The sequence below is a fragment of the Trichomycterus rosablanca genome, chromosome 4, assembly GCF_030014385.1.
Source record: "Trichomycterus rosablanca isolate fTriRos1 chromosome 4, fTriRos1.hap1, whole genome shotgun sequence".
Classification (NCBI taxonomy): domain Eukaryota; kingdom Metazoa; phylum Chordata; class Actinopteri; order Siluriformes; family Trichomycteridae; genus Trichomycterus; species Trichomycterus rosablanca.
This window is the reverse complement of record NC_085991.1, coordinates 27,448,870-27,464,366: the sequence shown is the minus strand read 5'-3', so window position 1 is coordinate 27,464,366 and position 15,497 is coordinate 27,448,870. Positions and strand designations below refer to the sequence as shown.

At 36.9% G+C, this 15,497-nt stretch overlaps 1 protein-coding gene across 6 annotated transcripts in view; it reads right to left on the bottom strand.

Annotated features, from left to right (window-relative positions):
• LOC134312279 (nuclear factor 1 B-type) overlaps window positions 1-15,497 on the bottom strand; it is a 145,331-nt gene that overhangs the window by 55,025 nt on the left and 74,809 nt on the right. For 5 of the 6 annotated variants that reach the window (XM_062994109.1, XM_062994105.1, XM_062994108.1 and 2 more), the window contains exons 7-10: window positions 11,995-12,126; window positions 11,180-11,364; window positions 7,011-7,149; window positions 6,817-6,914 (exon numbers count right to left, since the gene is read on the bottom strand). In XM_062994109.1, the coding sequence (XP_062850179.1) occupies window positions 6,817-6,914; window positions 7,011-7,149; window positions 11,180-11,364; window positions 11,995-12,126 (554 nt within the window). The remainder of the gene's footprint in view (window positions 1-6,816; window positions 6,915-7,010; window positions 7,150-11,179; window positions 11,365-11,994; window positions 12,127-15,497) is intronic. The other variant, XM_062994106.1, reaches the window with a different exon arrangement.

The following is a 15,497-nucleotide window of genomic DNA, read 5'->3' as shown; positions in this document are numbered from 1 at the left end:
AACTATATGCTTCCAACTTTCTAGCAACAGTTTATGGAAAGCCCTTTCCTGTTCCAGCAGTACTGTGCAACATTTATAAAGACACTGGTTTATGTAAAGCTTGGTTTAAAGAAACTCCAGAGTCCTGACCTCAGTCCCACTGAACTGCTTTGGAATGATCTGGAACATCAATTGAGGCTTTCTCTACCAACATCAGTACTCAGCCATATGAATCATCTTTTGACTGAATGATCACAAATTCTCACAGAAATACAAAGCCTTGTCAGAAGCTGAAAGAATCAATAAAGGTCACTCTTTTTAATACCATTATTTTTTTAATGGGATTTCCAACAAGCTCTTGATCAGGTGACCAAATACCTTTGGCCATATAGTGTATGGTCTGGGATAATGGTGTTTTATCATACCAGTACAGTCATAGACATATGCGGAATTTATGCCAATGTGCATATGATTGTCATTTGTGTATGGTTAATGTGCTAATAATAAAATCTCCAAGTCACCAGAATGGTATTCAGGAGAATGATATTCAGGACATGGAAGGGCACTGTCCCTAAAGTTGTTCAAAACTAAGACAGAAACTCTAAACTAGATCTATACCTTGAAAGAACTACATAACAAAACATATACAAGGTAACATAAATCAACCGGTCATTTGCTAAATAACAGTAAACAGTTTTCTATCTAACTGCTCATGCTTTACACCAGTGGGGGCAGCACGGTGGCTAAGTGGGTACCATCCCCAGGTGGGGCGGTCCGGGTCCTTTCTGTGTGGAGTTTGCATGTTCTCCCCATGTCTGTGTGGATTTACTCTGGGTGCTCCAGTTTCCTCCCTGTCCAAAAACATGCAAGTGAGGTAAATTGGAGATACAAAATTGTCCAACTTGTCCAATTGACTGTATTCGATATAACCTTGTGAACTGATGAATCTTGTGTAATGAGTAACTACTGTTTCTGTCGTGGATGTAACCAAAGGGTGTAAAACATGACGTTAAAATCCTAAGAAACAAACAAACAAATACACCAGTGGTTATTCTTTTTTGTCCGCTGGGCCAAAACAGAGGCTCAAAAGCCATTCTGGTGCACCTTATATGAATTTAATGTGTAGTTAAAACAAGACTAAAGTATAGAAATCCATGTCTTACAGGCCACATGTGGCCCATTAGATACAGGTTAAGAAACACCACTCTATACCTATGATGGGACATTTCGTGAGATAACAAAACAGGCTAGTAAGCCTCAATTTTATGCTTGTGGAGTTCTAGGTACCATCTGTCCATAGCAGCACCGGATCATAGAGGTGTACCATAGCCAGCGCTAATGAACAGCTGTGTGCACAGGCTGGATATGTGTGCTAACACTGAATAAAGCCAAGCAAGATTTTGATCAGCGATCAGTCCCAGAAGTGAGACTCTGGCTTTCTCTCGAGATTGGAAACAGAGCTAGAGAGTAAAAGCAGGGAAGAAGCCCATGGGGAGAGCAGCTAATGAAATCTTCTTCTCGCTGGTGTTTTGGTAAACACTTTACACAGGGGCCTCAGTCTGGAGCAGGTGTTTATATGTGTGTGCTTCTACTTACATGTGTGAAGTCACCTGTTATTTTCCCCAAGTGTATATGGGTGAGAAGCACGTTCCAAATGAGCTTGCTTGAACGACAATGCCATTGTAACACTTCAACCATCTGTCTGCCTGTCTGTCAATGTTTTTGCTCAACCTGTTTGTCTAGATGCATTCTGTTCATTGTCCACGCAAACTTTATCTAGTAATAAATCACAATTACACAAATACAGGTCCTCATAAAATACTTCTGTTATCTACACAACTGTGCATATTGTGGCATAGATCACAGGCCCTGATTTACTTAGGTCTTAGTCTCACTTTTATGTCAACACTGACATAGTCTTGTATTTTGCAAACTTGAATAATATAATGACATTTATGCAGGGAAACCTGCAAACGTTTAATTATTTAAAAGTAACAATCTTGAAATTGAAGTATTTTCATAAACATAAATGTCTTTTTAGTTGCTTATCAGAGATCCCATAATCCCATTATATCAGAAAAAAATGCTCTATGCTTTTCCTTAGATAGCTACATTTCTGCCATTATTTTGTTTTATTAATATTTATTAATAGCTGGATCAATCTGGGGTTGTTTTTGGGCTGGGAGCTTAATATATGTTCTCTCCATATCTGTGTAGGTTACCTTGGGACACTCAGGTTTTATTTCCAACTACCAAAATATTAATACAAAAGTTTTGGATGATCTTAAAGGCACAGGGTGACGACTTGTACCCTGTGATACATGCATATGGACCTTATGTTCTTTTCTTATGTTACTGATAAGAATCTGAATCTCTCCATCTGTATTCTATTTCATGGCTAATTTGAGTTCAATAAGACTAGAGTCAAGAAAAATAGAGAAAAAAAGAACTAAAGAGTGCTGAAAGTTTGACAAAAGAAAAAGAATGTGATACTGAAGAGAAAAGAACAGCGAGTAAAAAAGAGACAAAAAGCTAAAGAAAAACTACTAGACAATAGAATAAACAAGAACACCAGGGTGAGAGAGAAGCGAACATCGGCACAGCAAGCTGGCCTTGCCGAGCGTCTGGAGTCTAGACGCTGGTTCTCAGGTTGCAGACATGGTTGCAGGGAGTACAGAGTCCCATGGCATGCTGGGAGGGGTCGGTCATACGGCTGTAAGGTGACTCCCGGGTGATGGCTGTAACGCATACGGTCCTTGTGTTACACCACAAAGCCACAAAGGCCCAGCAGGGGGATGCAGGTGTCAATACAACTCATTATGAGCAATGATAACTCCCCATGCATAAAAGCTAGTGTGTACCGGAGACGTTATTTAACCTGCTAGGTTGCTCAAAAGCCGCAGGTCAAGCTTTACACCTTGCAATACATAAATTACTGTGTAGAAAAACATAAAAGCTCAAAGGTACATAAACATAATAAATGGCTAATAAATCTCCCTGTCTTTGTTTTGCACTTCTTGTCTTTTATATTGTCGATATATGTGCAGTAGAGATAGTAAAACATGCAGGCATATGATACCTGTCTAAAATCTGTAATGGTAAAACATGATACTAATATTGATCATTACAATTAATAGATTTTATTAAAATTATGATAATGTATCACACATTATCTGAGCACCCTAGTGGCACAGAGGCCTATTACTCTAGTCTAGCCTACCAACACTGAGATTGAACCAAATTTCAGCTATCGTGGGGTTGGGTGATGGCCAAGCCCTACAATGAATTGGTGCCCTGTCCAGGGTATTCCTGCCTTGAGTCCAAGGTTTCCTGGGGAAATTAGGCCTGCCACAACCCTGACCAAGATAAAGCAGTTCATAAAAATAAAACTGCTATTTGAATTTTGAATTTAATAGTTTATAACAAGTTATATTATGAAGGAGACCTAAAGTGACTTATGTGGTGCAGTGACAAGGGTAGTAGCTCTTCCACAATAAATAAAATAGACAATTTAGGCCAAAATTAGTCTTGTGTAATTTACTATGTATAATAAAACAGTTGAAAACATGGCCATGTGTATGCAATATAGTAAATAAATAACCTGTGGATTTATTTAATATTTTAACATTACAATTAAAGTACATTATTGTGTGGTAGCACCTGCCTGAATTATTATTAATAATCTATAAAAAAATAAACAATATATTAATAGCTCATTAAAGGTACAAAGCATTAATTTAGATGCTTTTTAAACAAGATTTTTTAAAAAGTGTCTTTTCAAGCACAGTAAATACTTTACAATTAATATAATTATTTTTTTATGAAAACAAAAATCATGTAGGCTGCAGGTAAATAAATAAAAAAAGAAAAATTTAATAAAATAAATAAATAAATGCTTTATTTTTGTCAGAATTATTACATGACATATAATATTACATGACATGGTGGGAGGCTGCACATGATTCAGCCCTGGTCCAGCTCTGCCAAACCAAAGAGCAATAAAAGCTAAGGATTGCCATTACTCCAGCTCAGGAGCAGGCCAGAAGAAAACCACTAATTATTATGAAGCCACACACAGATGAATTCAATTAGAGGAGGGTGGAAAACACTAGCCTCTGACCAGCTCTTTAATGCAGCACAGGAATGCTGCTGCTGCCACACACACACACACACACACACACACACACACACAGCGGATAAAACTATATTCTGCAAGATGATCACTTTGTTCATATCTTATGTGCCAAAGTTACTCATGTGACATGCACCACCTTTCAGTAAACTATTGTCTTCAATTGAAAACTGTGCTAGGGATCACATTACAGAAATAGTTTATATGTCTATAAAAATTTAATTAACATCAATAAAAATGGTGCTTTTACCAGTTCTAACCAAAATAAACCTGCACAAAAATCTCAGTGCTGACTCATACATTATAATACATTATGCACTTAATGCTACATGATGTTACTTTAACTAAGAATTGGCAGATGGAGATATTAGTCAGGGGGGTTTCTAAGAAAATATCTTGTTTCTAGGAATCTGAAGGCACACTGTGTCCGAGACAATGATGCTAACCCACACTTGAAATGACCTTAGGGGTGCTGCAGGTCACCATGGTTACAGGAAGACTAGAATCAGTGTTGCAGTGATAGGAGTAACTTGAGAAGAGTTTGGGAACTTGTTACAAAGAGTGGACTTATGTGATCTGATGATATAATACACAAGCTTGTTTAGTATGTAACAAGTTATAATTTAATCTAAAACTAGCAATCCTATTAGTAATGATCATCTTGTAGTCTGTCATAATAAATCTAAATTATAGTGATAGATGAATTAGACAGACAGACAGACAGACAGACAGACAGACAGAAATGTACCTACACAGGTATACAGATAAGCCTCTTTCACACAAGTTTTTACTTAGGAATTTATCAGGTATCAGATTAAGTAAGGGTTATGTGTGGGTCATTCTTGTCAAACTGACACACAAAAAAGGGTCAAAACCCAGCAGATTTACCAGGTAGTTAACAGTTCTGGTATAATTGCCAGTACTAATTCCATTCATGCTTAAACAAAAGTCAATATGTTACTGGGTAAGACACATACTGAGATGAGCGTGGAAGAAATATTACCAAGAGGAAACGCACAAAGGTGTAATTTGTGATCATTATAACCCAACACCCAGCAAGTTGACACATTTTAGGTTACATGCAAACAACATGTAGGTTGTAACATAACACTGTAGTGACTAAAGACATATAAATTCCTTTAAAAACTGCATTTGCATATTTGTTACTTATACTAATTACTGAATTTAAGGCATATAAATATGAATTAGATATACAACTAGTGGATAATTTTATTCTTTCAGATAAAATAATTCATATTGATAAACATGGAAGGTGAAATCTATGTTGTTTTCATCTAGTAGGCATCATATGAAGATAGTATAGGCTAATTATTATTACCTAAGTATCATGGTAAATGTCTGAAGTATGAAGGATCTTCAAAAAGTTTCTGCACTTTTATATTTTGGTTGGAAACGGTGAGGGTGTGAGAAGTAGTAATTGGTCATGTCTGAGAGACTGAGACTGCCCTTTTTGGACGCTCAAAGAAGCTTTAAGAGGAAAAAGATTTTCATGTGATGATGATGTGAAAGCAGTGGTGCATCAGTAGCTACGCACTAAACCAAAAACATTTTGTGCTCATGGCGCTGGGAAAAATGCATCGGAAGGTGACTATGTAGAAAAACTATGTCATTTCTTTCTGAAATTCTTAATAAACAGAGTTTAAAAAGTGCGGAGACTTTTTGAAGAACGCTTGTATATCAAAGGTCTCAGCAGCAGTGCAGCGCTTAAGTTAATTATGTACACAGCTTATGTACATAGCTTGTTAACTAGTTAAGTTGGGCAGATATAAAAAACTTAGATGGTCTGTCATTTCAAATTTTACTATTCCAATTTGTGGTGTTCTGCTCAAAATTAGTTTTAGATATTTGAATGTGGATTTACTAATTAAAATGCAGAAATATTATGATAATTCAAATAGTATTTAAATTGTAAAATTTGACAGCTCTTGTAAAAACAAATCAGCTTTGCTACTTAGGTACCTCACTTACCTAACAGCTTCCACATTTTTTTACTACTGCTCAATTTATAATAAGTAAATATGCTGTACACAGTTCATTAAAAACTTCATGACAGATTCTGTCAGAAATAAAACCACACAGAAATACTCTGGTAATGAAAAGTTAGCCCATCCTTCTTGCGAAGGAATTCCTAACAGAAGAAATGTCTGCAAACTGTGATAATTCAGAAAGTAATACGCTGTAATGCAAGAGGAAAAGATAACTCTTTGCAAAATATTTTAGAACTGAATTCACTTTGAGAATATAGTTTTATCTGGAGAGATGATGCATGTACTAATCCGATTTAAACGTTTCAATGCAATCACATTACGTGTAAAACGTTTTATGTGTGAGGGAGTGAAACCGTTTAAATTACTGTGTAAAGACTGCATATATGAATGGTAAATTTATAAAATCAAAGACAAAGTTACAGAAAAGCTACTGATAGATAGATAGATAGATAGATAGATAGATATATAGATAGATAGATAGATAGATAGATAGATAGATAGATAGATAGATAGATAGATAGATAGATAGATAGATAGATAGAAAAAAAGAAGGGAGCAGAGAAAACATGTTTAATTTGAACTGCTACTTTGTTCTGACACCTGTGTGAGAGCTGAACAGCTGGGTGGGGATTTGGAAAGAGGAGAGAGGGAACCAGGGGGAGGGAGAGAATGAGATAGGGATGAGTAGCATCTCACCTGTTGCTGGTGAAGGAAGGCTGGGTCTCTAGGGCTCAGTCCAACAAAACGGTTAGCGGTAGGGGTGCCAGGGGTTGAGTATCCTGACATACACACAACTAATTAACAACGATGCAAACATGTTGGAGCTAAACAAACGCTCAGACCAGTTTCAGTAAAAACAAACAACAACACTAGCGTGAGTGCTTGCTTACCCTCTGAGGACGTGGTGATGGGCTTGGTGTCTGGCATTGAGAGAGAAACGGGTCTCACCGCGCCATGGTGGGGTGACGGGGTCAGAACCGGTGTGAAGTGGCCTGGAACCTTTCCTACCATCTGACCACTGCTGTTCGGCTGCAACACAGACATATGCATTCTTAGTCATGGAGAAATTAACACAAACTCCGTCCAATATCAAGAATACAAATAGTGATTTTACAGCCACCATTTTTTGGTGAAATTTTAAAATGCACATTAAAACCTGAAAGTAAAATATCCAAAAAATGCATATCCAAAAATATGGCCAAACCATAAAGATGAATAAATGTTGACGATTATAGCCACACAATGTTATGGGCCCTGATTTAGACCTGAAGGTCTTCTTTGCGCAAAACCCACACAACAAATAATAGCAAAAAATAAAATTAATTAAATAAAAGTGCTAGCTAATTTTCTGACAGCATCTCTGGATGACTGCATCTTTCAGACTCTCAAGTAAAACTGCATGTTTGCCATTATTATACCATTTGTTTTACTGTTTTACTACTACTAAGACAGCAAGTACGAAACAGTACAAGGCAGGAACATTGAAATATTTCATTAGCGTCAGCATTATAATTCATTGAGAGACAAAGAATGTGCTCACTGCATGGGTAAATCTCTACAAGTGAGGGGCACATATTAACTAATGCACGATTTTTTGTAAGCGCAAGAAAACTAGAAGAAGAAGAAAAAACATTCAGGTTTAACTGCCAAAACAACAGAGATATTTTAATATTTTTATACATATTCATACTTTATTCTGTGGCCTGACTGGTTGCTAAAAGGAGCTACAATTGTTTATATAATGATTACATAATTATCTATCATTAAAACCTTGCAATTCTTTTGCTAAAGGAAAGATAGCTCTGTCTGCTCTGCTTTGTCAGATCTGAGTGCTTTCTTGCTGGTTTTTTATTGCTTTGTTATTTGTGTCCGTTGCCATTTGGGCGATTTTTCTCAGCAAAACAAGGCTAAGTGAGACTAGACTTACCAGACGAGTCTAGAGGCAGACGCTACAGAATTCACTTTGCGGGGCCCCAAGTTCAAACCTCAACTGAGCCTTTATGAAAGGGCGACTGTGGGGTTCCCCGTGTGAATAGAATGTTTAATTAGGGTGTAATATAATCTGCGTTAAAGCAAGCATAAAAACATCCTGGCCCCCATCCACCCAATTATATGCACCATGTTATTTGCAGAGTGATCTTCCCCTGCCGAGCTCCGGACCCAGGCAACGGCAAATATTTACAGCTTTTATCGTCCCCCACCGCTTTCTCACAAGTAACAGTCCCTGTGTCCTCGGCTTCATCCTGTCTCACACATACTTATATAGAATTTGCTCAGCTTAAATATATATTACATATATCGCTGGCATTATTAGGGCAGAATGAAAGGCCACTGGCCAAAGCAAATGCATTAGTATTTTTTTGAGTTCTTCATTGTGTTGTGGTCCAACAATAATAGCTGCTTTTTAAAGAGCTGGTTAGATTTTTTCCACACACAGGAGTTTCTTTCAAGCTATAATTTCTGATCTTGATGGACCATAAAACTCAAGACGGAGAAGCATGAGGCAGTTTGTGGATGCATGGTGGTCTGGAACTAACTTTGGCCCAAACTGATCGTAGGTGCAATCCAAATTCATTCACAATAAGGGAAAGACGGTAATAGTTATCCATCAGCAGCTTCACATGCAAAGTGGATGAATATATATTTTTATGAAGCTAATTGAGACTGACTGGGGCAGCCTGGGTTGCTTGCCAAAGTCGTTATTTGAGCCCAGATTCTCAGAAAGACCATCAATCAAGCATCAGTGAGGAATCAGTCTCAGTATTACCACAGCTGGCAAGACACTGGCCAGAGTGTTATTACAGCACAGTCCTGTATAAACTATCCCATTTAAGCTAATTAACGGTAAGCTCTTTAATAACATAATGCTTTAACAATCATTTAAGCCATATTTTTTATACAATATAGGTATCAAGGGTTCAATACCACTTTACATTATTTACAGCACTTTTTCTTAAATAACTAATGAGATTAAATTATTTGCCAGTAATAATCAAGTCTACAGTTAAACTGACTTCACAGAGCAAAGCCAAGTCCCAATACGCCAACTGCACTAGTGGCCTGCCTGGTTAGAGCATTTTTGGCAGGTTCCCTCTTTTTTAAAGGTGCATGCTGAAAAAAATGGCTTTAAAAACACAAAGTGAACTACTGCAGGAGATCATATAATCCACTGCATGAGAGTAAGGTACTGGACTAGTAATCGAAAGGTGGCTGGTTCAAGCCCCACCACTGCCACACTGCCAGTGTTGGGCCATTAAGCAAGGCCCTTAACCCTCAATTGCTTCATGTTTGCATTTTTTGATACACCTGCATTGAATAATTGATCAACAATTCTGTTTAATTGTACAATAGAAAAAACCAAACAAATATTGATGCATGCACCTTTAATTTACCCTAGTGCTGATAAGCACTGTTACTGTGGTGCTGCTAAGGTTGTCACATGGCCCAGCCCTTTGTGTGACTGAGACAACCAAACCTCTAATGATTTAAGCCCAAATTATTTCCATAACCAAATAAAGTATACTGCTAATAAAAATTGACCCTGACTCACTGGGATCAATAAAGAGAACATTTTAGACAGTTAACAGAGAAACAGGCATGGGCAGAGAAAAAATGTGACGAATCCTAAACAAAGTTGTAACAGATTACATTCAGTGAAGTAGTGATGATCTCTTATTTTCAAAAACAGCTGTAGGAAATGATTAGGCCTCAACTTGTATGTGTATAGCACATATATATTTTTTGTCAGGGTGCAGCAAATTGCAGTAATAATGCGGCAACTGTCAGTCACAGTTACTATTTTTACTTTGTCCTTTCTGTACAGTCAGTTGCTGGTAACAATTTGTACTTTAAATCTATCTTTCAAAATTCCTTGCTGCTTTCTCATTGCTGATATTTAGCCCTTTTACCCAGCTATCGCCAACAAACCATTAAATGCAAAATCACAAATTACTCCCAAACAGTGTATTTTCTAATTACACAGGAGGTACAATATATACCCCTTTGAGACTATGGGTGTGTTCGAAAACCTAGTGAGCTGCCTTGCTGTCCTACTGCCTACATAGACAGCTGCCTAAGTAGAGAATATTCTCTATAGAATATATAAGTCATCGACTTATAAGTCAGGTTATTTAAATGCACTACTTAGACAGCGATTCCATCAGTTTTTACTTACTAAGCTAACACAGTTAGCCTCATGCCATTCAAACCAATGGGATGAGGTGGCACAACGAGCTAGCTGACAAGCCCGAATTTGCAAATAAATAACGCTTGTACACGTTTATACAAATTAAAAATCAATAATAATTTATTTATGTTTGAAAATAATTCCGTTCGTTGCTCCACACCGTCCACCAGATTTTTTCTTTTTTTGTGAGAAAAGTTGTGCCGCAGTGAATGCTGGGATGGCCTTCACCGCTAAGGCAGTGTCGGATGCTCCCTCGATAATCTGTCAAAATATCGTTCAGATTTAAGGTGCCTTACTAGGGAGCATTTTAAGGTATCTAAGAATTAAAACAGGCTTCTTCTCTTCTCTAGTGTGCGTAGGATGATGTAAAATGCTGTCTATGTAGAGAGCTCACTAGGTTTTTGAACCCAACCTAAAACAGGCTTAACTCTTCTGAAAATTCTTTCCTCAAAAGATCAGGCACCAATATTGGATTAAAAAATTGACGTTCCAATTCATATTACAGGTTTTCAGAAAGATTTAGGACACAGCTCTGTGAAGTCCACTGGAGTTTCTTTATACTAAAATCATCAAACCACATCTTTATTAACCTCAAACCACATGTGCATAGTCATGCTGGAACAGGAAAGGATAATGCCTGAACTTTTCCCACAAAGTTGTTAGCAGCAGGTTTGGCTAAAATACCTGGACTTAGTAACTGGAAGAAATGTCCACATGCATCCCACACTATATGGACAAGACACTCTTTGCACCTAAGTAAATGCACTCAAGTGTGTTTGGTTGCCACTTCTGCAGGCCAGCAAACCATCTGTCTCATGACCAAGTCATACCACACTGTCGGGTTATAAAGCTGGGTAAGTAAACCATGCTCACCTGGCTGCTCTGAGGACTGGACGGATCATAAGGCTGCACGTAGTTCTTGAGCGTGTCAGCTGGGTTGAGGTGAGGAGGGTAGCGGATGGTGGTATGGGAGAAGTAAGAGGAGGGGGCTGGAGGAAGGATGGCAGGAGTTGAGAACTGCAGTGGAGAGTGAGGGGGAGGACTCCTTGTAGAGATCACTGCACGTGCACACACACACACAGAAAATGGAGAGAAAACACACATTACTATTATTATTATTATTAATAGAGGGGTTTTATGTAGACTAAATACAGAACAATGTCATTGTAACAGTGTGTGTAGACTTCATATCTATTGTATATCTGATTATATCATATCTAATTTAGCACTTTAAATTTAATCTATTTACTCTATCGCTTGCCTATTATTTGCTGCTATGGCATATGTTAAAATTGTTATAATGGCGTTGTTAATAACATACTTTTCCTACATTTTAAATAACTTAACATTGCTGTATGTGACACTAGTTAAGTTGAGTTTTCCTTTAATAACTCACCTAATACTGACTCAGTCAGAAGTATTGTCTTATATGTTATTCAACTACTAATGATTCCATAACAGTGTAGCCACATGTTCATAATCAGTTGGGTTTCAATTGTTTAGGATGTTTTAATTGAAATGACTAAAATTAAAACTAATTAATAGTAAGCCTTGAACTATAGTCTGAATTTAATTAGAGTGAATCTAAGACTTCGGATGGCTTAAATTGAACGAGTGCATTTCTGAAGCATATTGAATTGTCCAGAAAGATCTTGTAGAACTTTTCTGTCGTATAATGTGGAACGTACCACTGTGACCCACACTGGTCAGGCCTGGATGATGGTGCTGAGGAAACGTAGTCAAACGGGGTGATGAATCCTGTGGGGAGGTTGGACTGAACAGTGGCTTATCCTTCTTCATGGTTGGAGAGGACATCTCAGCTATGAGGGGAATACATAATACACACAATATGTTAAAAGACTGTTTACTAAAGGGAGCTCAAAACAATCTGCTAAATTAACCCAAGTTGTCAAATTGTCTTTACTTAACTTAGTATTGGCTTTAATACATGCTGTCCACCTATCTGACCAATAGCATCTACTCACACTTCAATTCAAAAACAGTGGTCTACAGTCACACTATAGACTATATATGTAAACACTGACTCCACAAAAACACCTTAAAAATGTCGTCCACTAGAAATACAATTATTATTTTTGTTTAAAACAAACAAAACAAACTGTCTACCATAGCATCCCCTCAAACCAAAGGCAATGTACCATAGTATATGATTCAAAATTAGTAACAACATTGTTATTTGGTATCTTTCTCTAGCCACATGTGTGAAGTAAAAAAAAACTTTTTTGATGACTTTCAGTAATATACAGGTTCTTAAAGGGCACATTTAGAGTTTACAGAATGCCTGAATTCAAAGCTGTACTGACTTTGCAACTGCAAGATGTTGTTAGAAAACCTGTTTTTGACACTCTGTGAGCCTGTCATTTCACTGATATTGTAAATGCATTGAAGTGTGAGGAACATTGAAGGAACATGCCCTTCGATTTTCAAAGGTTTAGTCAATTTTCGCACACAATTCAGTGCCTTTTTTGCCAATATGAAGTGTAAATAATAATCTATAGCCATTTAAGTGGAAGCAGTTGCCAGATCCATAAATGTCTCATCTGCTGTATAATTTATGTGCAGTATAAGCGGTGGCATTAAGGTGCATTTTATTTTGCATCTTGTACATCTAATGCTTTGTTCTTTTCTTGAATTTATCCATGTAGGTTATACTCTCCTCTACGAGAATGTACTTTATCTGTATTGATTTTATAATGGATATGAGAAAAGGAAACAAATTAATAAATTACAAAAATAAGGAAAGAAAAAGAAGGACGTCAAAGAGAACTGGAATAGGAAACTAATTAGACATGTAAAGCCAGGACTCTTTGACATTTGTGAACTGTCGAAGGCTTGTGTTGAAGCTTTTATTGCTGATTTATGTCCGAGAATATACCCTGCTTTATGTCTGAGTATTAGTTCACATAACACACACACACACACAAGCGCACAACCACAACCACTCTCCTACTTGCTGCCTCTCCTTTTTTCATTGGCTAGGTAAACGATCTTGGCTGCATGAAGACAAAAGGCTGTGGAATGCAGGGAAATTCCTGTGAGTGTGTGTGTGTGTCTTTCCTCTTGTCCTCTTGTATATTAACTCAGCATGTAAAGACTTACCAAACAGGTACTTTTAAAACTTTGTGTGGCTTTGGCAGAGAAACTGCTGGGGTAGCAAAATACATTTTAGCTAATCTTTAAAAAAAATACTGACAATTAGTTTAAATCACTGTCTGTAAGGAGTTTAGCAAATTCTCCTTAAGTTTACTCTAGTTACCGTCCACCTCTCAAAAACATGCAGGCGTTTAACAGGTCACCTAAATTTGCCCTTAGGTTGTGAGTAAAATATTAAATGTATGAGTAATTTGTGGTGCTCTAAATGGATTGGCGCCCTGTCCAATCCTGTGGCACAGCTGGGTGAGTGGGTGCTGCACAGCACCATGGGTAATCTTGGGTTATAGAATTAATGTTGTAAAGGCATTTTTGATGTGTAATATTAGAATGAATCAAACATACATGGTATATGTTTTATTTTTTTAGACCATAAGAAAGTGCTTTTTTACTAGGTCATATCCCGTTTGCATGTTCAGACTTTCCTGTAAGTATTCCTTATGACATTTAGTTTTTGTTTTTGTAGTAATAGTAGATTATGTAGCTATTTTAGTTAACAGAAACAGTTTATTTTCTATAATTAAACCTGAAAATTTGAAATAAGCAAAAGTTTCAAGAAATTAACTTTTTCTATTATTGAAAACAGCTGTTTGTTATCAAGCCTTTCACTGACTGTAAAATGGCAACACAAGAGAGAAAGTGAGAGAGAGAGAAGGAGAGAGAGCGGGAGAGAGAAAGAAGATTGTGAATTGTGTCAGGGTGGAGGCCAAACAATGTCAAAATCATTTCAGACAGTTTACATTAGAAAAAAAAAATAAAGTAATGGTGTGTGTATGTGTGCAACCACGTGTTTTGTGTATTTGCACGTATGTGTGTGTGTGTGCATATGACTGATTCTTACGAGCTTTCCTCTTGCCTACTTTCTCCTTTTCTTACCCACCTCTCTATTGCTCTAATTCCACCACTCTCTCCACTTGTGGCACAAAAAGCCAAGGAGGAGCCGTAATATTCAACATTAAATTTTACAATCAAATAACATATAAACAAATAAAATATACTAACTTAATTATGACTTCAATCCATTCTTGCTAGTACAATTTTTAATTCTACATTCCTATATGCGCTTGGTTCACGTTAAAAGGCAAAGAGTCGATACCAAGAAAAGTACAGTAAGAAAGAAGAGTAGATCCCAAATTCCAGATTAATTTCATGTATAGACAATAATTTGCCAAGCGCACACAGCAAGAGAAGTCAATTTAGCTGACGTAAGCCCTGATTCTCATGCTAGGACAGATTATGTTGTTTAATGATTAATGTAAACGTGAATGGCAGTAAACTGAAAATAGCTGATGTAATAATAGCAGCACTGCTGCTAATAATGCTTAAAACATTGCAGACTAGTCATAATGCCAAAGCTATATATCCTTACTGAACTTTTGGCTCGTCATTTGTTGGCATTGCTTTACATGGAATCCCATTTTCTCTCATTTAGTATAAACAATAAGTCCTTGTGCAAGTTAAAACAATAATTGCAGGTATTATTAGAATACAAGAATAATAAATTTATATTTTAATAGTATAAAATCATATATTTTTTATTTGTTCTGGCTGCTAGTGGGTCTGTGTATTAAGCTGAGGATGGCAGAAGTTCCGGAATTGTCCATGTCTGAGCTGGAACATTAAATGACTGAGAATGTTACGCTATACACTAACGTGTATGTAAGACACTTAGTTTGGACTCACTATGTTCTCTCTCTTTCTCTGTGAGCGTGTGTCTATGTATGGTAGTTTTCTCTAGCTCATTCTGGCCACCAGCAATGAAGCTTGGCTTTGCCTTTAGAGGGAGGATTAGATTAATCAATTTTACTGTCATTAGAAATTGGCTTCTTATTAAATTGTTATTGCTTGGCTCTCTATAAATGTATATATGGACCACCTCACAGCACACGTTCCTCCTACAATTAAGAGCTTTCTGACACAAATTTTATAGGAAGGTATGAAGGATTTATTTGTGTAGCCTTGTATTTGTTTAAATGTTGATTTTCAAACAATGAGTAGATAAAATTAGAACTGATAACTC